This window comes from Populus alba, chromosome 4, assembly GCF_005239225.2.
Source record: "Populus alba chromosome 4, ASM523922v2, whole genome shotgun sequence".
Lineage (NCBI taxonomy): Eukaryota > Viridiplantae > Streptophyta > Magnoliopsida > Malpighiales > Salicaceae > Populus > Populus alba.
Window position 1 is genome coordinate 13775460 of NC_133287.1, and position 25361 is coordinate 13800820.

The following is a 25361-nucleotide window of genomic DNA, read 5'->3' on the forward strand; positions in this document are numbered from 1 at the left end:
TTCACGTAATTATTGTCATTGTACTTCATTATTGTCCATATACTCGAGGATTATAGATAAGAGCCGTATGGAATATGTAAGTGTATCTTTAATTTATTTCTTTATAGTAATCGAGCATAATTAAATTAAAAGAGCACCATTAAGAAGATAGTGACCGAAGGAATAAAACCTTACAATATAAGTAAAGAAACAAAAATCAAACTACTTAGTCTAGTTCAAGATACATTCATGGCGTCTAATCTGATCAGAACCTGTGCAACTAAAGTTTCTAATTGAGAATTTCAACCAAAAGGCCAAACATTGAAAGGAAAGATAAAAAATCACATCCCAATTGTAGACCTTGGACTCGAAGATAAGTCGATTGCGAACTAACTAGATAGATCAATAAAAGCCTTTGCATAGAAGAATAATATCCCCACACTGAAAATTACCTCTTATCGAGCTGTACCATTCTTGAAGATTTTGTTCAAGGTCCCTAGATAGACAACTTAAACACCCGAACCAATGCATGAATCTACCCTAAAAAATCCACATAATAGAACAGTGATGGAATAGATGATTACCGGTCCCAATCTCCTCGCAATAACAAGGAAAAAGAGCATCCTCATAATTAACAATCCTCTCAGCTAAAAAACCCCTACTGATGAGACTACAATTAAGTTGGAGACAAATGAACACATCAATTTTAAGAGGTGCGAAACCTTTCTAAAGCGAGAGAGAAAAAAAAAAAGGAGCCCCTGAAGCAGATATGCTATCTAGAAATTTGCAACACTGGATAAGTGTTGGAACTATCAAATTTTCATACCCTACTATCTTCACCTCTAGAAAAAACTAAACAACGCTCCACCTCTGCAGTTAAATTTTCCCGCATACAAAGCTCACGAGACCTCAGATTCCTCCTCTAAAGCCAAGCTGATCGAATTATCAATCGGGCTATACATATTGGCAAGGCCAACTGATTGATGAAGAGAAAGACTAAATAGTCTAGGAAATAAATTATGAAGAGGAGCTGGAGTACCTAGCCAAGAATCAATCCAAGACCAAATGTTATTGTCATCACCTACCTTGAACCCAATGCTTGACTTAAGTGGAATGGCTATGCTTTCTCTTGTGGAGAAAGTCAAAACAATGCCACGCCAGGTTGGAGAAAGAGAAACAGCAAACACAGGAAGCCCATTGTCATGGCGTGCACGGCGTCGATTGGCAGATCTGTCTCCTAAGTGTGTTGACAAAGGATTTTGGATTTAATCATAAAATTATGATTATAAGGTTCAAGAGTCGCCGCGTAGTATTATGGTCGCTAGAAAACCTAATGGTATGCGAGAGTCCAAGTAAGGGATTGGTTGTGCAAGGAAAAAACGCATCACCCCAGTGCACCATATCTAGGGTAAGTTGCATTGTTATTTGATCGTTATTCTAATTCGCATTTCTGTCTATTGGTCTTGTCTAAAGTTCAATGTAGATCTCCTTTCATGAGGGAGTCTCTACCTTATCGGGTTAAATCTTGACCATTCCAAAGGCCAAACTTATTTACTTCGTGTATATAGCTAAGTCGTAGCATTCCGAATGACAAAATAATTATATGGGTTATTTTATATTTTAATCAAACCCTAATAGATATATTTTAATCATAAACCGGTTATGATATTCTTTTTGTATTTTTTAAATCAGGATAAAAATGGTTTTTATCTCTCTTCAGAAAATATGCATGAAAAACTTTTAGGTTTTGACCGTATGCACAAACACCACCATAAATTTGACTAAAACCAACGGAATTACCGATGGCCTTTTTCTATCGGTAATTTGCGGTGATATTTACCGACGAATGTAAATCAGTTGGTAAAACCATTGGTATATAACAACGAAATAATTTTTTCGGTAATACCATCGATATACGTTGTCGGAATTTCAGTGAAGAGAGAAAACAAAAATAAAATAAAATGTTGCCAGCGATAATCCATCAAGAAACAACGAACACGTGTAATACCTTGACAAAAAAGCCGCCGCGGGGAATCCAATGAGATGGAGAAATGAGGTTCTTAACCGGCAAATTCAGCCACTTTAGCACTATAAGCGCCAAAATTGCTTACACCCCCTGATCCCCTTGAATTTAAGGATTATTTCAAAGAGACCCTACATTTTGCATCCTCAGGAATTAATTAAGTTCCATAGGTATTATCTATTTATTTTTCACTTGGTCTTGATAAATTTCAGTCTGACAATGAATTACTCGAATTCTAGTGAAAAGGTTAATGCATGAATAGAAGTATCCTTCAAAATATTACTGGAAAAAGAAATTGCGCGGAGCAAGTTATTATTTAATATTGAATTCGATTAATAACCAATCAATACACGTAAAAAATAAAAAATAAAAAAGACAAATAAATTTTTAGTGATGTTTGGGGCTATCGCGTTTGTCATTAGGACCTATGGGTCACAAAACATATGCTCCACTTTATCTAATTTTTAGTGATGTTTGGGGCCCTGCCCCCATTTTATCTTCTGATGGTTTTCAATATTCTGTGATCATTGTGGATGCGCACACTGTCATAACCCAATTTTTGACCATTTTATTTTTATTATTTTATTTACTGAAAATAATAAAAAAAATTGATGAAAAAATAATAATAATGATGATGAAAAAAAACAAGTAAAATGAAATAAATGAAGAATGAATTAAAATTTGGGTTAAGGGCAACATGATTGAAAGTTTTGGGGTTTAATTAAACTTTGGAATTAATCTAATTAAGTTTGGAATTAATTTGTTTAATCCAATTAAGGGTTTAATTGAAGAATTGATAAATTTTTAGACTTAATTAAGCTTGGAATTAATTTAATTAATCCAATCAAGGGTTTAATTGGAAAATTAATAAGTTTTGAGACTTAATTAAGCTTGGAATTAATTTAATTCATCCAATCAAGGATTTAATTGGAGAAGTAATAAGTTTTGAGACTTAATTAAGCTTGAAATTAATTTATTTAATCCAATGAAGGGTTTAATTGGAGAATTGATAAGTTTTGAGACTTAATTAAGCTTGGAATTAATTTAATTAATCCAATTAAGGGTTTAATTAGAGAATTGATAAGTTTTGAGACTTAATTGAACTTGGATTTAATTGAATTAATGAAATCAGGGACTTAATTGAAGAAATATTAACGTTTGAGGTCCAAATTGCGAAATTAAAATCCAAGGATTATATTGAAAATGGCGCGCAAATGCAGGGGCCAATTACAGTTTAAACTAAGGGCTTAATTACAAGAATTTTAAAACTACATGGGTCAAAACGTAAAATGGCCGGTTTTTATCTCCAAACGGCGTCGTTTTGAAGACGCTGTCGACTGTTCATCTTCTCCTTTAAGCTAGTGACCGTTGCTGCAGTAATGGAGGAAGAAACGTTGCAGCAGTAATCGTTATCCATTGGCCTCAGTTATGAGCGCCTTAATGGTGGCCGATCCTCAGCCTACCATCCGTTACCAGCCCACCAAGTTCTATATAAACCGAGCTGCACCAAAGAGCAGGGGCTGGTTGGAGAGTTGGGCAGAAAAAATACCCAGGGGAAGCTAAACCCAGACACAAAAAACCAGGGAGAGACCGGAGGAAAAACTGCTAAAAAAAAACCAAAGGAGGAATCACAAAACCGGGGGAGCAGAACCGAAAGAGAGGGAGAAGCTAAAAACCAGACTCGAAAAAAAACCAGGGAAACGGGGAGGAAGAAACAGAACCAGGGGAAACAGAGAAACAGAGAGCACGGACCAAAACAAAACAAAGAAAAACCGAAAGAGAATAAAAAGCAAGGAGCAACACAGAGAGGGGTATCGGTTTTCGCCATTTGTTTTTGTCCCTGCAGAAAAACCTAGAATCAACAACCAATTCACAGCAGGCCAGCCTCTCCATCATCTTCTTGGTTTCAAAAGTTGCTGAGAGAAACGAAGAGGAAACGCTGACAAAGTGAGCACAGAAGGAAGATAAAGGGAAACCATAGGCGAGGATCCATCAGCACTGCAAGCGTCTTCGGTCTCCAGCACCAGGTAAGCAAACCTTTACTTCTCGTCATTTCTGAATTTAATTAGCATTGGCTGTGTGCAAGTGAATTTTAATTCACTTGCACACTGAAGCAACACGCGTGCGTTAGCGCACGCGTGTTGCTCAGCCCAGCCTGGTCACCGGCTTGGGCAGGTGACCGGCTGGGCTGGGCTGGGTCTAGCCCAGCCCATGTGGGTTGAGCTAGGCCCAGCCCAAAAAAATAAAAATAAATAAATAAAAGGCAGAAAAATGAAAAATAAAAAATAAAAAAAATAAAAAAAATGTGTATGCATGAATAAAAATAATGTAAATTTATCGGTTTATTCACTAACGCCAGAGTCAGGAATAAAAATACCAGTTTAAATTTATATTATTTTTATTCGTTGTATTTTTATTTTGTTTAGCTAGAAAAATAAAAAATGTGTGCATGTGTAAAAATAAATTTATTTTTATTTATTTATTCACTGGCGATAGAGTAGGGAATAAAAAAAAATATATTGATCTAATTTTTGTCGTAGCTACGAATGTTTACCAAGGCCAGAGTTGGAATTATTCGAGCTCGAATATTCACTGGCGTCAGAGTCAGGAATATTATAAACAAATCATCACAGCATAAATTAATAAATATTTAGCAATTTAAGACAAAACCAACAATGCAGTCTGCCTTAGGCAGAGCGTTTAAGGGGTGATAATATCTTCCCTTTTACGTAACCAATCCCGAGTCATAGAATCTCTGTTGACTAGTTAGGGTTCCTAGTGAACATAATACTAGGTGGCGACTCCTCAAACGAGACATTTTTTTCCCCTAAAAGAACCGGATGCCAGAAACCTGTTCTTTTTCCATAATTAATTCAAGAGAATTATTTTTAGAGCCGCCATGATGTCGGGTGCGACACACACAAAATTTATTTGGTTTTATCCTCTTGGTGCAAAATTTGATGTGTTTAATGTGTTTCACCAATTTCAAGTCTTGGTGAAACGACAATTCTCTTGCAAAATAAAATTGGTTCAAACTAACTGGGGTAGTGAATATCGTAAATTAAATTCCATCTTCAAAACTTTTGGTATTCATCATCGTATAATATGTCCACACACGCATAAGCAGAATGGTATTGTTGAGCGTCGTCACCATCATATCATTGAAAATGGTCTTACATTATTTGGGCATTGTAAAGCACCTCCAAAATTTTGGAATTATGCGTTTGAAACCGCAATTTATCTTATTAATCGTGTGTCGACACCGGTCTTACAAAACAAATCGCTGTTTGAATGTTTGTTCCATCAAACACCTAATTATAGTTTCTCGCATATTTTTGGATGTTTGTGTTCCCTTTTCTTCGCCCATATAATGCTCATAAGTTAGACTTTCATCTACTCCAGTTGTGTAACTAAGGTATAGCTCATGTCATCTAGGTTGTCGATGTCTCGACTTGTCTTCTGATTGTGTCTACATCTCTTGTCATGTCCATTTTCATGAATATTCTTTTCCCTTTCTTAAAACTACACATGGTTTTGCCATCTTTGACTCTAACCCAGAATTGGCCCCTTCCTCCATCTTCTTGCCTTAACACACTTTCCACCCACCAAAACACCATCAACCTTGTTTAAACATGTCCGCTTACCACCAGTTGCCGCTATGTCTATTGATCATTTTGCAGGTTCAAGATCTGCAGCTTGGGACAACATAGCCACTGGGTCTGTTGCACTCTTTGCTGCACCCTCTTGTGAGCAATCTAGCTCATCGTCCGGGCCCTCATCTTCCTCATAGTGTCTTGCTTTGTCTCTACCAACTTTAGATCTTTATGTTGATCTCTCTAGCTACTCTCTCCCACAACAGCCCATGCCAGACAGGTCTGCTGCCCTAGTGGTCTCTCGCTAGGACCATATGGTGTTACATCCCCGACAACACAAGTGTTCCAACCTGAGCTCTATTTCTCCGTTATAGCTATACTCACGGGTAACATGTTCCTCTAATCATGAACCTTTAAATTTAAAGATGCTAATTGATTTTTGTGATGGCAGTCTACTACGAGATCCGAAATTGTAGCCTTACATGCCAATAATACTTGGTCTTTGGTTCGTTTGAACCTTTCATGAATGTTGTTGGTTCCCCTTGAGTTTACAAAATCAAGCGACGGGCTGATGGTGCTATTAATCACAACAAGGTGCACTTGGTTGTGCACGGTTTCACTAAACAGGAGGGAATCGACTACTCTAAAACCTTCAGTCATGTTGTTAAACTGACTACTGTTTGGCTCGTTCTTTCCATTGCTGTATCTAACCATTGGCAGATCCCTCAACTTGATATACATAATCCCTTCCTCAATGGTGCCCTTCAAGAGGTTGTTTATGTTAATGGTAATAAGACAGATGCTCATGGAAACAATTCAACTGCAGTTGTAAGCCAGCAATGTGGAAACCAACAGTACCTTCCCCAGTGGAGTCGTCATTCTGTCGCACATCAGAAAATTTGCGCGGCATTAGCTGACAATTTTTCTCGTTATTCATTGCTTGCTTTGATTCGTGGGGAGTCGCCACCTAGTAATTTATTGAGGGTTACTAGGAACCCGAGTGTACTGGTCTTGTCAGAGATTCACGGGTAAGGGACTATTTGTGGCTAGGGAAGGTATTAGTACCCTTAACACACCCTACCTAAGGTAAGCTGCTTCATGGCTTTCGATATGTTAAAGAAGTTTTAATAATTTTCTTTTCATCGGATATCAGAAATACAACTTACGTATAAGTTAATAATTCTTGACCATGATCCAATCAAAATATTAAATTCTTCTTTAATCTTTGCAATTTTATCATAAATAAAAATAAAAAAAATCAATGAAACAAATACAAATACAAACCCAGACATACACTTTTACTATATTTTTCCTTTTCCTTTTCCTTTTCCTTTTTTCTTTTTTATTTTACACCCACAATACAAAATACAAATTCAATGCAATTAAAAAAAAATTACATTAAAATTACAATAATAACCTCAAAACAATCTGGAACTTACATGGAACACTTTTTGCACCACCGGAACAGTGTTGGGAACATCTTCGGGGCATCTGAACAGTGGTGGCGTGTCCCCTCCACGCACCCCTGCCACTGGCGGTGCGTCGACTCACGCGCCGCAACGAAAACAACTTGGGAAACAGGGGGTCTGCCTCGGCCTCTTCTCCCCTTCCTTTCCCTGCCGGCGGTGGATCTTTCAGTCACCTGCAAAGCATGAAAATCACAACCAGTCGATTTTATTTTATTTTTTCTTTTCTTCCCCTTTCATATCTGCTCCGTTTCTTTGCCTCCTCCCTTCTCTGTTTCAGGCGGGTTGGTTTGTCTTCTTCTCCTCTATTACGAGTGGTAGATCGGGCGGCGCTGCTGACTGATGGCGGATCTGTGGCCGGGTGTGGATGGCGCTGCTGGCTGACGGTGTGAACGGCGCTGTTCCGCCGAAGAAGGAGACAGTGGGTCTGAGGCGATGGGGAACGGCCCTGCCCGTTCTCTAGTCGGTGGAGATGAGGCTGTTCTTTTAAGTGGCTTGGTGGAGGCCGGCGTTGATGGAGACCGAAGGGGGAAGAAGATGCCGCTGAGGGGAAGCCTTTGGTGCTGACAGGGGAAGAAGATGCCACTGAGGGGAAGCCTTTGGTGCTGACAAGGGGGGTTTTTTTCAGTTTGTGAAGTGAGGGGATCAGGGACGATGAAGAGGCGGTGTCATTGTGTTCAGCGGTGAGAGGAGGAAAAATCAAGCCGAGGGAACGAGTTGTGAGGGGGAGAAAGGAGTGGGGAGAAAGAGGGAGAGAAGCTCCTTCCACGACCGGCGGCTGGAAAAAAAAATCAAAACCAGGGGGGGTTGTTTGGTTTTTTTTTGGTCGAGAGGACTGGTGAGGTAGTCCGAAGATAGGTGGAGTGGCTAGTGTTTGTCGAAGGAAAAAATTTCAAGTCGGGGAAGGCGGCGGTTTCTTTTGAGTGGGGAGAAAGAGTTGGGTTTTTAGGGTTTTTTTGTGGTTTAGGGTTTTCTTTTTTTGTAATTTTTTGATGTTTCAAGATTGCCCCTCCTTGAGTGTGTTGAGGGGACCAGTATTTATAGGCAAAAATGTTGCTAGGTTTCCAAACTTGGTCCCTCAACTTCTTTCTTTTTGTAAATTTGATTTTTCTTAATTTTTTTGTATGTTTTGAAAACGAGCAATATCAACGTCTACTCGATAAGGAAAATAAAAAATTTTAAAAATGACGCGTGAAAACTTGAACGTGCTCGGAAGACCTTTGAAAATTTAAATTCCTTTTAGACGACGTTGAAAATGCTAAAAATGACGAAAATATATTAAAAAACACATTTTTTGAATTTTCATTGTATTTCTCTACTTTTGGATTTTTCTAAAAATTTATAAAAACATGGGTCAAAAATTGGGTAGCAACACCAACATGGAAACAAATCAGCCCTCATGGAAACAAATTAACTGCAGCAGTAAGCCAGCAATATGGAAACAAATCAAAGAGACATTGGCTAATTAGAATCACCAGCAACAATGGAAACAAACCAATTCTTATGGTAACAAAACACAAACAGAAAGAGATGTTGGCTTATTATGGAAATAAATCAACAACAACAGCAATGGAGTTTATGATAGAAACTAGAAAGAGAAAGAGACGTTGGATTGTTATGGAAACAGATCAGCTAAGAATTAGGCAAGTCAATGCATCCAAATTAAGCAACTTGTAATGTTATAAAAAACAGCAGCTCGTATAGAATAGTAAGTTGTATATTCATGTTAATATTCAAAGAAACAGAGAAACCTTTCTTCCATTGAAACATTCTTATTTTTCTCCAAATTTCTGCTTGGTATCAGAGCCTGTATGAATATACATCTTAGCAGAACCACACAACATGTCAACTCTTTCACTCAATGTTGGTAATTTCATTACCCTCAAGCTCAGCCCCACAAATTATTCACTATGGAGAGAACAAGCCTTAGCTCTTGCAGAAAATCAAGACTTGGTTGATCATCTCATCAATGAAGATTCAATCCCAAACAAATATATTGTACTAGATTCTATCACCACCATAGATTCTTCACCAAGACTAACAGAAGAATATATTATTTGGACAAAGGCAGATCGACTACTTCGTGGCTGGTTGATTGGTACTCTTTCAAAACATACATTAGGCCTTGCAGTAGGCCTAGATACAGCCTTTGCTATCTGGAGTGCTCTAAAGAATGAATATGTAGAAGACTCCCAAGAACGAGAATTCACCCTCAGACAACAAGTCACCTATTTTTGCAAAGAAGATGACAGAACCATTGGAGAACACATTCGAATCTTCAAAGGACTATCCGATGACCTTGCAGCTATTAGGAAACCAATTTCAGACAAAGAAAATTTTTTTTGCCTCCTCACAAGTCTCGGCCCTCAATATGAAACCTTCACTACCACAATGTTGAAACCACCAAGACCTTCTTACCCGGAGTTGGTCTCTCAATTGCAGAGCTTAGACCAAAGAAGAAACTTGTTCACTAATCAGACAAATAACTCATTCACTCCTCAGTTGGCATTCTATGGGAAAAAGCACTAGCGCCCTCAACATCATTTTTCAGGAAAACATGTCAGCAGACAAGGCTTTATATCTACTGGGAGAGGATTCCATGCACAACAACCTAAAGATAAAACTCATACTTACACTGCCAGACCCACTTCAGATTCAAAACAGAAACGACCTCCTCCATCTAGAGAGCATCGCATGACTCCTACATAACATGAGCTATACAGAGAAGAAACCTGCTAGTACTGTGGTGTACCAAGTCATATTGCAAAGATATGCTGGTGGGTGCCTAAATAATCAAATCAACATGGAGGCCTACCACAAGCTTTGGCTGCTCTTACCTTGGACAATACTATCACTGAAACAGAATGGATCTCTGATACAAGAGCTTCCAACCACATGACAGGTAATCCAGGCATGTTAAAAAATATTCACAATCACTATGGTTCAGACTCTATTCTTATTGGTGACGGTTCTTCTATATCAATACATGGTATTGGAGATTCCTCCATCACACAGAAAAATAAAATGCTGTCACTTAATGATGTATTGTTAGTACCCGACTTGAAAAAAAATTTACTCTCTGTAAGTCAGTTAACATCCCAATTTCTTGTTAATTGTGAATTCTCTGACATTGATTTTCTATATTAAGGAATGATAGACAAGACAATCTTTGATCACAAGATGGTGCAAGGGTGACCTCTATGCTCTATCCACCATGCCTGAGCTCTACTTTTCTAATCGTTTCAGATCAGGACCAGCAGATATCTGGCATCAACGCCTAGGACATTCACATTTTTCTGCTTTACAATTATTACACAATAAAAGTTTGATAGATGATAAAGGAACCACAAAATGTGAACATGTTTGTGACAATTGTCAATTTGGAAAACTTAGTCCATTACCTTTTTTTTGTTCTGAACATTCTAGTTCTAGTATTTTTGAAAAAATCCATTGTGATTTATGGGGACCTGCTCCTATTTTATCAATAGGAAAGTTAAGATATTATGCGTGTTTAGTATATGATTTTTCTAAATACACTTGGATAATCCCATTACTACACAAGTCTGACTTTGCTGATGCTTATTTTGCCTTTGAGCATTATGTTACTCGACAATTTAACAAGCATATTAAGGTCTTTCACTCTGATGGAGGAGGAGAATTCATAAATTCCAAACTATCATCACACTTCCTCTCAATAGGAGTGGTTCATCAGATATCATGTCCTTATACACCTGAACAAACAGGTATAGTAGAAAGAAGACATCGAGTAATACGAGAACTAGGTATGACCATGCTATTTCATAGTGGTGTTCCTTTATCTTTATGGGTTGAAGCTTTCACTACTGTTGTTTATCTTATGAATAGATTGCTTTCTTCAGCACTTAAATTTGAATCTCCATATTTCATGTTACATGGTAGTCATCCTACATACTCATCTCTTAGAGTCTTTGGGTCTAAAGGCTTTCCCTACACATGGGATACAAAACAAAATAAATTTGACCCAAAAACAGTTCTATGCATTTTTGTAGGATATAGTGATAAACATAAAGGAAAAAATGACTTATCGAAGACTACATGACGAGAAATAATCATTTTTTAACTAGAAGGGTGAAAAATTTGAATCTCCATATTTCATGTTACATGGTAGTCATCCTACATACTCATCTCTTAGAGTCTTTGGGTCTAAAGGCTTTCCCTACACATGGGATACAAAACAAAATAAATTTGACCCAAAAACAGTTCTATGCATTTTTGTAGGATATAGTGATAAACATAAAGGATACAAATGTTTTCACCCTTCTAGTTAAAAAATGATTATTTCTCGTCATGTAGTCTTCGATAAGTCATTTTTTCCTTATAAACAAAAAATTCAGAACTACATCACTCCATCTCCTACACATGTTATGAGCATTTTTTATTCATGGCTTCCACCTACTGTCTTTAACTCTGTTACAGACATACAACCCCCAATGTCCACTCCATCATGCTCAAGCTCATCACTAAACACTACCATTTTCTCTTAATTTACCTGATGTTTATGCTGAACAGTATGCTAGTGCCATTGGAATTACAGAACACCACAATGCCGATGGATTGGCAGAACAAGTCACTATATACCATCTTGTCTCAATTTACATGATGATATTATTACTAATACAATTGCAGAGCAACAGGACAGTGTTGGTGCAGTAGTCGAAACACAACGAGAAGAACACAACCATGCTGTTGGAGTGGGAGAACAAAGCAATGGCATTGGAATGTTAGAAAAAGTAACTGTACCATCCTCTCTTAATTTACATGCTGATTATGTTATCACTAATACAGTTGCTGAAACAGTAGCCGATACACAATAGGAAGAACACAACAATGTTGTTGGAATGGTATAGCAGCACCTTAGAACTGATAATATAACTAAAATACATTTGGTAGAATCTGACCATGAAGATGAAATGCATCGACATCACCTCTCTCACTCGCAATCCAATCCTACTTCTCTAGAATCAGACTTGTAGCTTGTTCATTCTCCACGTGCAACCCCTCCTTCACATACCATGGTTACTAGATCACAAAGAGGCATCCTTAAGCCTAATCCAAAATATGCCTTAATATCCTCTAGGACTTTAGCAACCATTCCACGTGAGCCTTCTAACTTTTGGTTTGCGTTAGCTCACCGTGGCTGGAAAACTGTAATGGACGAGGAACTTGAAGCTCTTCATAGAAATTAGACTTGGGAACTTGTCCCTCGCACACCTGCCATGCATGTTATTGGCTCTAAATGGGTTCTAAAAACAAAACTCAAACTTGATGGTTCATTAGACCGCTTGAAACCTCGATTAGTAGCAAAGGGGTATCACCAAGTTGATGGATTGGACTATACTGAACTATTCGTATGGTTCTCTCCATATCACTAGTTAACAAATGGTCCATACATCAACTTGACGTGAAAAATGCCTTCCTGCATGGTTTTGTTTCAGAAGACATATATATGGAAAACCCCCAGGAACATCTGATCCATGATACCCATCACATGTGTGCAAGCTCAGAAAGGCTCTTTATGGTCTCAAACAAGCACCCCGTGACTGGTTTGATCGGTTTAGTATCTTCCTTCTTAAATATGGGTTTTTTTTTTGTAGTCTTGCAGATCCATCACTTTTTATTTTTCACTCTAACTTTGATACTTTAATCCTTCTTCTTTATGTTGATGATATTCTCCTCACAAGATCCTCTGCTCCTCTGGTTACGCACCTGATTCAACTGTTGAGCTCAGAGTTTGCAATGAAAGATTTAGGACCTATTCATCATTTTCTTGGCATTGAAATTACTCACATATTTGAAGGACTCCATCTCTCTCAATCACACTATACGTTGACAATCTTGGAACGAGCTGGTATGGTGGATTGTAAACTAATGAGCACACCGCTTGAAGCCAAGACTAAAATGGCAGCAACTGATATGCTATTGCAAGATCCATAGTTTTTTCGTGGGCTTGTTGGCACTTTACAATATCTCACACTTACAAGACCTGATATCTTTTACAGTGTCAATTTTATCTCTCAATTCATGCATGCTCCAACTGTTATACATTTCAAAATGGTTCATTGTATTTTAAGATATGTCAAAGGCACAATTGACACTAGATTAAATTTTACTTCCCATTCTACAATTGATCTTTGTGCTTTCTCAGATGCAGATTGGGGAGGTTGCTCTACAACAAGACGCTCCACAACTAGATACTGCACATTCCTTGGTAGCAATCTCATTTCTTGGTGTGCAAAGAAACAACCCACTGTCTCTCGTTCCAGCATCGAGGCAGAATATAGAGCTATGGCTAACACAACAATAGAGCTTACATGGCTAACCTTCATTCTACAAGATCTTCACATATCACCTTCTTCACCACCTATCCTCTACTATGACAATCTCAGTGCCTTACACATGACTCTCAATCTTGTGTTTCATGCTCGTAGCAAACACATTGAATTGGATTACCACTTTGTGCGTGAGGGTGTTGCCCTTGGTCTTCTCATCACTCAGCACATCTCCACCCATGAACAAATAGCTGACATCTTCACCAAACCCATGTCCAAAGGTGCATTGGCTTACTTCAAAGACAAACTATGACTCCAACTCCGACCTAGTTTGAGGAAGGATGTTAATGTTAATAAGACAGATGCTCATGGAAACAATTCAATAGCAGCTGTAAGCTAGCAATGTGGAAACCAACATGGAAACGAATTAGCCCTCATGGAAACAAATCAACTGCAGCAGTAAGCCAACAACATTGAAACAAATCAAAGAGATGTTGGCTAATTGGAATCACCAGCAACAATGGAAACAAACCAACTCTCATGGTAACAAAACACAAACAGAAAGAGACGTTGGCTTATTATGGAAATAAATCAATAACAACAACAATGAAGTTTATGATAGAAACCAGAAAGAGAAAGAGACGTTGGATTGTTATGGAAACAAATCAGCTAAGAATTAGGCAAGTCAATGTATCCAAATTAAGCAACTTGTAATGTTATAAAAAACAGCAGTTCGTATAGAATAGCAAGTTGTATATTCATGTTAATATTCAAAGAAATAGAGAAACCTTTCTTCCATTGAGGCCGTGTTTGATTGCAGGAAAGTGAATTCCTGGAATTCACTTTCCTGCTTTTCCTATGTTTGGCGGCGATAAAGGAAAATAATAAAAGGAAACTGAATTCCATCCACCTAGAATTAATAATGTGCTCAAAGGAAAGTGTTTTCCTTCTGTTAGAAAAGGAAAACACTTTCCTTTCGGCGTGCGCCTTCACTTACTACAGTGGCAAGCGATATAATTCACTTGCCACAGTTGTCAGGGATATAATTCACTTGCTACTGTAGCAAGTGAATTATAATTCGCTTGCACTGTAGCAAGTGATATAATTCACTTGCCACTGTGTCAAGTGAATTATAATTTGCTTTGGTTTTTTGATTAAATCAAAGTTTAATTAATTCATCAAACTCATTAATTCTTCAATTAAACTCTTGATTTCATTAATTAAAATAATCTAAATTTTAATTAAATCAATTCTCCAGTTAAACCCTTGATTTAATTAATTAAACTAGTCAAGAGTTTAATTAAATCTTTAAACTTCCAATCATGTTGCCCTTAACCCAAATTTTAATTAATCCTTCATTTATTTTATTTTTATTTTTCATCATCTTTTTTTTTAAATAATAAAAATAAAAAGGTCAAAAAATTGGGTTATGACAATTGTAAGTGATTAAATATTTTATATTAAATATTTTATATATATTAGATAAACTTGAAAAAAAATTTAATTCATTAATAAATTATTTTCCAGTTCATTTTCCATAAACACAACCAAACACTGGAAAGTATTTTCCAGTTTATTTTCCATAACACTACCAAACATCGGAAAATACTTTCCCGGAATTCACTTTCCAGGAATTTACTTTCCTCGGAATTCACTTTCCAAAAGAAAACTACTTTCCTGCAAACAAACGGAGCCTGAAACATTCTTATTTTTCTCCAAATTTCCGCTGTTTATATGCAACAACCCACGGGTTTTGTTGACCCTACTCTTCCCACTAATGTCTGTCATTTTTGTCACACTCAACATCGCGGTGGCCCTAAAAATAAATTCTCTTGAATTATGAAAAAAAGAACAGATTTCTGGCATCTGGTTCTTTTAGGGAAAATGTCTTGTTTAAGGTGTCGCCACCTAGTATTATGGTCACTAGGAACCCTAACTGGTCAACAGAGATTCTATGGTTTGAGATTGGTTACATAAAAAGGAAGATATTAGCACCCTTTATTCATTCTGCCTAAGGCAAATTGCATTGTTGTTTTTGTCTTAAATTGCTAAATTTTATTGGTTTGCACTCTAATGGTTTATTCGCAATATTCTTGACTCTGGCATCAGTGAATATTCAACTATGGATAATTTCAAATCTGGCGTTGGTAACTATGGATCAATATTTTTTATTTCTGACTCTAACGCTAGTGAATAAAAAAATAAACTAAATTCATTTTATTACATGTTCAGATATTTTTTATTTCTTATGTAGTTAAATAAAAAAACAAAAAAAATAATTAAATCATTGTTTTTATTCCTGACTCTGGCGTCAGTTAATAAACCAATAAAATAAATTTTATTTTCATACATGCACATACATATATATATTTTTTCTTGCTAAATAAAATAAAATATAATGAATAAAAATAATATAAATTTAAACCAGTATTTTATTCCCGACTCATGCGTCAGTGAATAAACCAATAAATTTACATTATTTTTACTCATGCATACACATATTTTTTTTTCTATTTTTCTATATTTTATATATATATATATATTTTTTATGTTTATTATTTTATTATTTTATTATTTTTTTGGGGTCCAACTTGAAAAATGCCAAGATTTTCCTAGTATATTATATTGCTACAAGAGAACATGCTATTCACATGCATATTCCTCTCATGCATGGCTAAATCTGGAAACGTGCTTTTCTAATGGAGTCGAAAAAAAACTAAAAACAACAAAAACAAATCACCGGGTATATGTCAAGAAAGAAAACCTTAGCAGAAGCTCCAGGAATCTGTTTCAGATCTTCACGAGTTTGACCACGGCTGCTGCTTTCCTCACACTGAATGGGATTGAGTTTCTCTGTTTTACTTGGAACAAAAGCCTCCTCGCCAGAACCTCCAAATGAGCAGCTCTCTAGCATTTTATCTTCTTCCAATGATTTGTTGTCGGGTCGACCACTGCTTGTGGAGTTAGAATATCTATTTGTTAAACTGTGTACCTGCTGCTCGTGCCTCAGTAATGACTGGTTTGCTGAACTTTTTTTTCTTCTTCGTTCTTGTGATTCTGCGAACGGTTGCCTCCCCTTGTTAATGTGTTTTCGTTCTTCTCTGTCCCCTCTGTCTGTCCCGTTCTGCTCCGTCTTCCCCCTTGTTTCGTTTGCTTCTCTCTTTCTCCTGTCCAGTGCACTTTCCCCCCTTTGTTCTCTCTTGTTTCAGTCTTCCCCTCCTGTTTTTTCTTTGCATCCATCCGTCTATCAATTCCCCCTCTGTTCGTTCGTCTCCTCTGTTTCTTTGAGAAGAAACCAGGGGAACGAACGTCTGCTCCTTTTCTTTTCCTTTAGTTTCCCCCGGTTCTGTGGTTCCTCCTCCTGTTTTTTCGTGTTCTCACCTCTCTCCTCTGGTCTGCTGCACTGCTGTTGCTGAGATGCTGTGCTGATGGAGCAGATTCTCCACTGCACTGCTACTACTGGTGCAAACGAGATGGAAGGACGGTGGTTGACAAAGGAAACCTGTTGGGACTTAACATATACACCTCCAGTGACGCAGGAAGCCTGCTGCAAGAAGACTGGATTGTGAGCACCAAGATGACAGGAATCTATAGGTACAAAAGAGCTATAGAATTTCAGGTTATAAAAAGAAAAGTTTGCAGAGAAGAAGATGAGAAGAATTCTTGTATTTCCTTTGTATTTTTCTTACTGTTCCATTAGTGCAGAACTCTGCTTTTATATACAATTTTTATGTAATCAATAACAGAATTCTAGACTTTAGGAATCAGTTCATCTCAACCATTCATTGATTGAGGGCTACGATTCTTACACATGTAAGAAACGGTTTGTAATAGAAAAAACAATTATAACAGCTATAACTACTTTCACTGTTTTTTAATTGTTGTAACTGCTTGTAACAGATTCTTCTTCTATTAATTCATTCTTCGTTCATTCTTCATTCTTCTCGTTATCACCACAGGATTTACTTCTAAAGCTTTAACATCAAGTAACCAGCTTAACTTCCAACAGCCTCTCCTAAGCTACTTACTGGTTTAACTCCAAGATTCAATCTTAATTGCTTGAATCTATCTTTAGGTAATGCCTTTGTGAAATTGTCTGCAAGCTGTTCTTCACTTCTGCAGAATTTCACATTTATTACTCCCTCTTGCAGAGCCTCTCTTATGAAATGATACTTCCTGTTTATGTGTCTAGTTCTTTGATGAAAAACAGGATTTTTAGCCATTGAAATTGCTGACATGTTGTCACAGAACAAGGTTATTGCTTCAGTTTGCATTTCACCAAAATCATCAAGAGCAAATCTTAACCAAATTGCCTGAGCTGTTGCTTCAGATGCTGAGACATACTCAGCTTCTGTAATTGATAATGCCACTATGTTCTATTTCACAGAAGCCCAAGAGAATGCTCCACTTCCAAAACTGAATGCATAACCAGAGGTGCTCCTACTGTCATCTTCACTTCCTGCCCAATCTGCATCACAAAATCCAATAAGAGTTGCTGATTGATCCCTTATGTATTCAATCCCATAGCTTAGAGTTCCTTGCACATATCTTAGGACTCTCTTTGCAGCTCCCATGTGAATTTTGGTAGGTCCAGTCATGAACCATGACAGTAAGCTTGCAGCATACATTAGATCAGGTCTTGTTGCTGTCAAATATAGTAAACTTCCTACTATTTTTCTATAAAGGCCTTCATCAGCCAACTCACTCCCATCCACCTTCTTCAGTTTCTCACCAGTGACCAAAGGAATAGAGACTGGTTTACAGTCCTCAAGCCCAAACTTCTTAAGCAAGGACTTTGCATACTTGCTTTGATGGATGAAAACTCTTTAATCAGATTGCAGTATTCCCATGCCTAGAAAATGATAAAGAAATCCAAGATCAGACATCTCATATCTCTGCATCATTTCTCTTTTGAATTCACTAAGCATTCTTTCACTGCTGCCAGTATATACAATATCATCAACATAGATTGAAACAATGATTAGGTTACCTTCTCGATTAGACCTTGTATACAAAGTAGCCTCACTTGTGCTCCTTTTGAATTTGCACATAGAGAGATATGCATCAATTTCACTGTACCAGGCCTCGATGCCTGCTTTAGTCCATATAATGCCTTCCTCAGTTTGTAAACTTTGTGTCCTGCATTCTCTACAAGAAAACCTTCAGGCTGCTCAACATATACCTCTTCTTTAAGTACACCATTTAGGAATGGTGACTTGACATCCAATTGAAACAACTTCCACCCCTTTGTGCTGCAAGTGCAATCAGAGTTTGAATTGTGTCTAACCTTGCTACTGGTGCAAAGGTTTCATTGTAATCAATTCCAGATTTCTGTGCATATCCCTTTGCTACAAGTCAAGCCTTGTGTTTTTGAACTGTTCCATCAAGATGTAGCTTAGTTTTGTACACCCATTTCACTCCTATCACAGGTTTATCAATAGGTCTCTCCACCAATTCCCAAGTATTGTTCTTCTCTATCACTTCCAATTCTTCCTTCATAGCCTCCTGCCAGGCTTTGTCTCCAGAAGCTTCTTGATAATTATCAGGTTCTATGATGCACATGTGACACCTTGCATATATCTCTTCCAAGGTTTTCAATTTTACTGGAGTAGAGCTAGGTGAAGATTGTTGACTGTTATTACTATCAATATTCTCAGCTAACTCTCCAACTGTAGAATTTTGATTGCATTTTTCTACATCATCGGGTTGGACTGCAGCAGAGTGTTCCTCAGAATTTTCACCTCCAACTTCACCTTCTTCAAGATTGAAAGACAAGTGGCTTGGGTTCATCAGATTTCTTTCCCAACTTCATGCTCTATCTTCACTGAAAATCACACTTCTTGAGAGAACAATCTTCTCAGTTTTCAGGTCATATATTCGATACCCTTTCTCACAACTGCCATATCCAACAAACACTCCCTTTCCAGCTTTGCTATCCCATTTATGCCTTAGTGATGATGGGATATGAGTGTAGCACAAGCAACCAAAGACCTTTAGATGCTTCACTCCTGGCTTTCTACCCGTGAAAGCTTCAAATGGAGTCTTTTCAATAACTGATGTTGTACAACATCTATTTTGAATATACACAGTTGTATTCACAGCTTCTGCCTAGAAGATTATTGGCATTTCTTTTTCTATCAGCATGGACCTTGCCATTTCACAAATTATTCTGTTTCTCCTCTCTGCAACTCCATTCTGTTGAGGAGAGTATGCAATTGTCAGCTGCCTCTCCATTCCTTGTTTTACACAGAATTCTTCAAACTCATTTGAAGTATATTCCCACCTCTGTCACTTTTCAGCTTCTTCAGTTTATATCCACTTTATAGCTCAACAAATGCTTTGAATTTCTTGAACACATTGAGTGCATCAGATTTTTTTCTGAGGAAGTATACCCAACACATTCTTGAGTAATCATCAATAAATGTGATGAAGTATTTGTTCCCTCCCACATATTCATTTTGCATTGGTCCACACAGATCAGTGTGGATTAATTCAAGTGGATAGCTTGCTCTCCACGCTTGCTTTTTGTTGAATTTCTCCCTGTGATGTTTGCCTGATGCACAGCCTGCACAAACATCTTCTACTTCAGTCAGAACAGGGAGCCCATATACCATCTCTTTCTGCTACATCTTCTTCATGCTGGCAAAATTCAAGTGTCCCAGTTTTCTATGCCATATCCAGGAATCCTCAGTCACTGAAGCTTTCCTTGCTGCGGGTGTGATGGACTTAAGTGAAAGTGGGAAGCATCGATTTCCTCCCATAATCACTATTGCTGTAACATTGTTGAGCCTTTCATCATCAAATATTACTGCTTTGTTACCTCCAAACAAAATGTAATAACCATGCTCCATCATCTGGCCTACACTTAGTAAATTTTCATCCAATCCGGGAACAAGCGATACTTCTTTTATGTATCTTTTCCGATGCTGAGTTTCCACAACCAATGTACCTTTTCCAGTTGCTTGCACAAGGTCTCCTGAGCCCATCTTTACTTTGCAGGTTATTGTTCTATCAATGTTGATTAGTTCAGATTCTTGAGAAGTCATGTGATTGCTGCAGGCACTATCCACAAACCATACCTTCTTGTCTTGCAGACTTGCAGAATGACAAGCATAGAACATGGTTCCAGTGGTGACTCTTTCTTCTTTGGCATAATTTGCTAGTTGTTTGTGACTGTGACTTTCACAATCTTTTGCAATATGACCAAACCGATTGCATCTTCCACATCTTGGCTTTCCTTTGTGTCTATATAGTCCAAAGTGTTGCTTCTAGCAGACTTGGCATTGTGGCTTTACACTCACTTGACTACTTCCATAGGCAGTGTTGTTCCAGCTTGAATTATTGTAGTTGGTTCCGTTTCTGATTGGAAATGAATTTGGTCCTCTCCTGTCCTGTGATTGCCATCTTTGAGGAGGTCTGCCTTGGAAACCCTTGTGTGAGCTGTAGGCTTGATTGTTTCCAATCTTTAAACTACTAAATGCTTTCTCTGTTCCTGTTGGCTTATCCCTTTCATCATGTAGATCCTCCCTCTTGTCATAAACTTTAACAGAAGCAATGAATTCTTCTGCTCCCAGAACATCAAGATCTCGTGTCTCCTCAATGATTGACACAATGGACTTATATCTTCTGCTTAGACTCATTAGCAGTTTCTGCACAATTCTGTTTTCTGATACATCTTCTCCTAACGATTTCAGGTTATTCACAGTTGCAAAGAATTTAGCTAGATATCCATCTAAGCTTTCACTATCTACCATTCTCAGGTATTCAAAGTCAGCTCTCGCTGCTTGAAGTTTTACAGCTCTAACCTTTTTATCTCCTCTAAATTCTCTGCTCAAGATGTCCCAAGCTCCTTTTACAGTCTTATCATTTCTTATATGTGGGAAAAGATCGTCTGTTAATGCTCCTTGTATGAGGCTTAACGCCTTTGCATTCTTGATTTTTTCTTCTCTGGATGTCGTGGATGCATGCAATGTAGTTTGCTCAGCTTCACTCTCTTCATCGCCTGATCCAGCTGCAATCTCAGGTGATTGATGAGATTTTATTCCAACTTCTATTACTTCCCATAGATCAAATGCTATGAGGATTGCTTCCATTTTTACAGCCCAAAAATCATAATTTGTGCCATTAAACTGTGGAGTTCTTAAATCTCCTCCAGCTGAGCTTGATCCTACCATTTTTGAGTAATTAATAGTTTAATCAATTTGTTTTTCACAGTATACGCCCCTCTTAGGAATCAGTTTGTGAGCTCTGATACCATGTAGAATTTTAGGTTATAAAAAGAAAAGTTTACAGAGAAGAAGATGAGAAGAATTCTTGTATTTCCTTTGTATTTTTCTTATTGTTCCATTAGTGCAGAACTCTACTTTTATATACAATTTTTATGTAACCAATAACAGAATTCTAGACTTTAGGAATCAGTTCATCTCAACCATTCATTGATTGAGGGCTACGATTCTTACACATGTAAGAAACGGTTTGTAATAGAAAAAGCAATTATAACAACTATAACTACTTTAACTGTTTTTTAACTGCTGTAACTGCTTGTAACAGATTCTTCTTCTATTAATTCATTCTTCGTCCATTCTTCATTCTTCTCGTTATCACCACAAGATTTACTTCTGAAGCTTTAACAACAAGTAATTAGCTTAACTTCCAACAAGAGCATGGTGCAGAGAATGTTGCGTTCATTACTCCAACATGTTGTTCAGTCCCATCCGAAGATCCATTGGAGCCTGAGAGCAACGAGGACTTGATCACTCTTTGGGACTGCTCTTCCCTTGGTTTTTCATCTTTGATCATAAACTCCTCCCCTCGCACCAGTCTTAGGTGGATGGAGGGGAGATCTTGGGGGAGGCGTGGTGGCCCTCTCCTTTCTTTTTGTCCCCTGGGTTCTGACCTTTTTTCTCCCCCTGTGCTCTCTCATCTTCTCTGGCTTTATAGCCAGAGAATGCCAAGCATTTTGAAACGGCTTCCACCTTTTACTCCAGCAACAGCTCCTGCGAAGAAGATGAACAACGCTCCTTCAAATGACGCCATTTTGGGATATGAGGTGGACATTTTTGTTTTGACTCGTGAAGTTTCGAAACTGTTGTAATTAAGCCCCTGGTTTAAACTGTAATTTCCCTTGCATTTCGGTGCCTTTTACAAATTAGTCCTTGGACTTTAATCTGTTGCAATCGTGCCCCCAATTAACCCCAAACTTTACTATTCTTCAATTAAGTCCCTGATTTCATTAATTTAATTAAATCCAAGTCCAATTAAGTCTAAAACTTATCAATTCTCTAATTAAGCCCTTGACTTGATTAATTAAATTAATTCCAAGCTTAATTAAGTCTCAAAACTTATCAATTCTCCAATTAAACCCTTGATTGGATGAATTAAATTAATTCCAAGCTCAATTAAGTCTAAAAATTTATCAATTCTCCAATTAAACCCTTAATTGGATTAATTAAATTAATTCCAAGCTTAATTAGATTAATTCCAAAGTTTAATTTAAACCACAAAACTTTCAATCATGTTGCCCTTAACCCAAATTTTAATTCATTCTTCATTTATTTCATTTACTTGTTTTTTTTCATCATCATTATTTTTTTTTATTTTTTTATCCTTTTCATCAAATAAAATAATAATAATAATTAAAATAAAATGGTCAAAAATTGGGTTATGATAGTTTTCATAAATCCCTTTATGGTTTAAAACAAGCTCCGCGATCTTGGTACACACGACTGAGTGACTTTCTTTTGTTGATTGGCTTTCACGCTTCCAAGGTTGATACCTCTTTATTTATTCTAATTGTGAATCATGATATCTGTTATCTGCTTGTATAGGTAGATGACATTTTGCACACTAGTAATAATTCTACTCTACTTCGCTGCCTTATTAGTATGCTGAGTTCAGAGTTTAAACTCCAGGATCTGGGTCATACTCACTATATTTGGGAATTGAGCTCACTCCCACTAGCATAGGGCTCATGCTTAGTCAACACAAATATGGTTTTGATATTCTTAGTCGGGCTGGTATATAATCCTACAAGCCTATTGATACATCAGCTTCTATTTCAAAGGTTAGTCTACAGCCTAGTGGTTTATACTCAAATCCCACTCGTTATCGGCAAATTGTCGGGGCTCTTTAGTATCGCACATTTACTAGACCATACACCTGCTATGCTATCAACAAAATCTGTCAGTTTATGCATGCGCCTATTGAGAGCCATTGGACTACTGTCAAATGTATTTTACGGTACTTAAAAGGTACGTCCTTTTTTAGCCTTCACCATACTCGAGGCTCCTTCTTATCACTACATGGTTTTTGATGCTGACTGGGCGGGGAGTATTGATGATAAAAAGTCTACTAGTGGGTACATCATCTTTCTTGGCACCACTCCTATCTCATGAAAATTTGGTAAGCAATGCACTGTTGCTTGCTCCTCCACTGAAGTAGAATTTAAAGGCCTTAGTTTATGGTACTGCTAAGGTTCTTTGGCTTCGTTATCTACTTTCAGATTTATACTTCTCTCCCAAATTTGTTACCACCATATGGTGCGACAATTTGGGTGCTACTTATTTTTCTTCTAATCCTGTGTTTCATGCACGAACCAAACATGTTGAGGTTGATTATCACTTAGTTTGTGATAGAGTTGCCAAAAAGGAGATACAGATTCGCTTCATACCCTTTAAAGACCAATTAGCTTATGTTCTTACTAAGCCGCTCGTGCTCCCTCACACTATATTTACCTATTTATGGTCCAAGCTTCAAGCAGACCACCCACCTTTAGCTTAAGGGGTGTGTTATGGAATGTGTTATAGTTTAGGAAAGATTGTATTTTCCTTATATAGAGTTATATTATGCAAGTCGCTATATAGTAACTATTGTATTATGCCCTACTCCTATAAATATAATAGATGGATATTGTACTATGCAAACCTCTTAAATTATTCATGTGCTTAAGAGTTTTTGGTACTTTATTTGTTGGTATGCCTTGCTTGCTTCTATAAGGCTTTTCTTCTTATTCTTTTTTATTCGATTTGTAAATGCTCCACTATTATGTTGTTTTTATTCAAGTTTTGATTTTTATTTCAAAGGTTGGATTTTATTTAATGTAATAAGTATTATAGATTTTTTTTTGTTTTTATCTAATGATGAAAATTTTTAAAGTTTTATATTTTTATTTTATAAAATGTATGTTCTGAGGCTTAGGGTAGATGGGGATACCCTTGTTGTATCACTCATGCATTGCCGGTCATGAGCCTAAAATTCAGGTTGTGACAAAATTAGTATCGATGCCTAGTTTGTTAAAACCCTCGTAATATATGGAGCTTAAGATTCATCTTGTCTTGTTGTCATTTCACTTTGAATTATTTAATTCCATATTTAGGATGGCTTGAACTCTTTTTTTTTTTTTAATGGTTATGTTGATAAACATGTGTTGATTTAGGGAATGCTGAGAGCCAGACATGTAGGACATTATTGTTGAACTCAGGAATGAAAGGTGAAGAATGAGGGTTAAAACACCTTTGCCTTAGCCTTTGGAGACAAATTTTCAGGATGATGCTAAGTTTGAGGGAAGTAATAGTTTGGATGTTGGTCAAGACTTTGGATGAGGAATCCAGTGGCAGGGTGTCTCATGCTAACTGTGCTTTGGATATGATTGGTCAGGCCATGCAAACCATTGTTAATCTCTTAGGTGTGAGAGAGAAGAAAAAGGATAAGAATGCATCTTTGACCTCCCATATTATGCTTGGAGTGAAGGTGCCTTTATTAAAGTTTCTTAAGCTGGCACATCCCACCTTTAAAGAAGTTGATAACTTTGAGGAACCACATCAATTTTCAGGTGCAATCTGGTGTAGGTGTGAGGCCATGGGATGTACAAATCATCATGTAATGACTTTAACATCCTTGAGGTTAGAAGGTGAAGTGAACTGGTATGAGTCTAGGAGGAGTGAAAGAGCAGCTAATTCTCCACTAATATCGTGAAGGTGTTTTTCTTAGATGT

General features: G+C 37.3%; 1 protein-coding gene across 1 annotated transcript; it reads right to left on the reverse strand.

Moving 5' to 3' along the window:
• Positions 1–19992: 19992 nt before the first annotated feature.
• Positions 19993–21543, reverse strand: LOC118028936 (uncharacterized). The gene is made up of 2 exons (XM_035032689.1): positions 20679–21543; positions 19993–20558 (listed from the first exon to the last, which is right to left on the reverse strand). Exons 1-2 carry the CDS (start codon positions 21541–21543, stop codon positions 19993–19995), a joined length of 1431 nt encoding a protein of 476 aa, XP_034888580.1.
• Positions 21544–25361: the final 3818 nt, after the last annotated feature.

What these genes read in the sequence shown, in the direction of transcription:
- LOC118028936 (XM_035032689.1), bottom strand. Translation starts at nt 21,543, where the DNA reads ATGGTAGGATCAAGCTCAGCTGGAGGAGATTTAAGAACTCCACAGTTT. An exon ending in GAACAACACTGCCTATGGAA is followed by an intron (nt 20,559 to 20,678) that starts GTAGTCAAGTGA and finishes ATATTGCAAAAG; the next exon opens with ATTGTGAAAGTCACAGTCAC.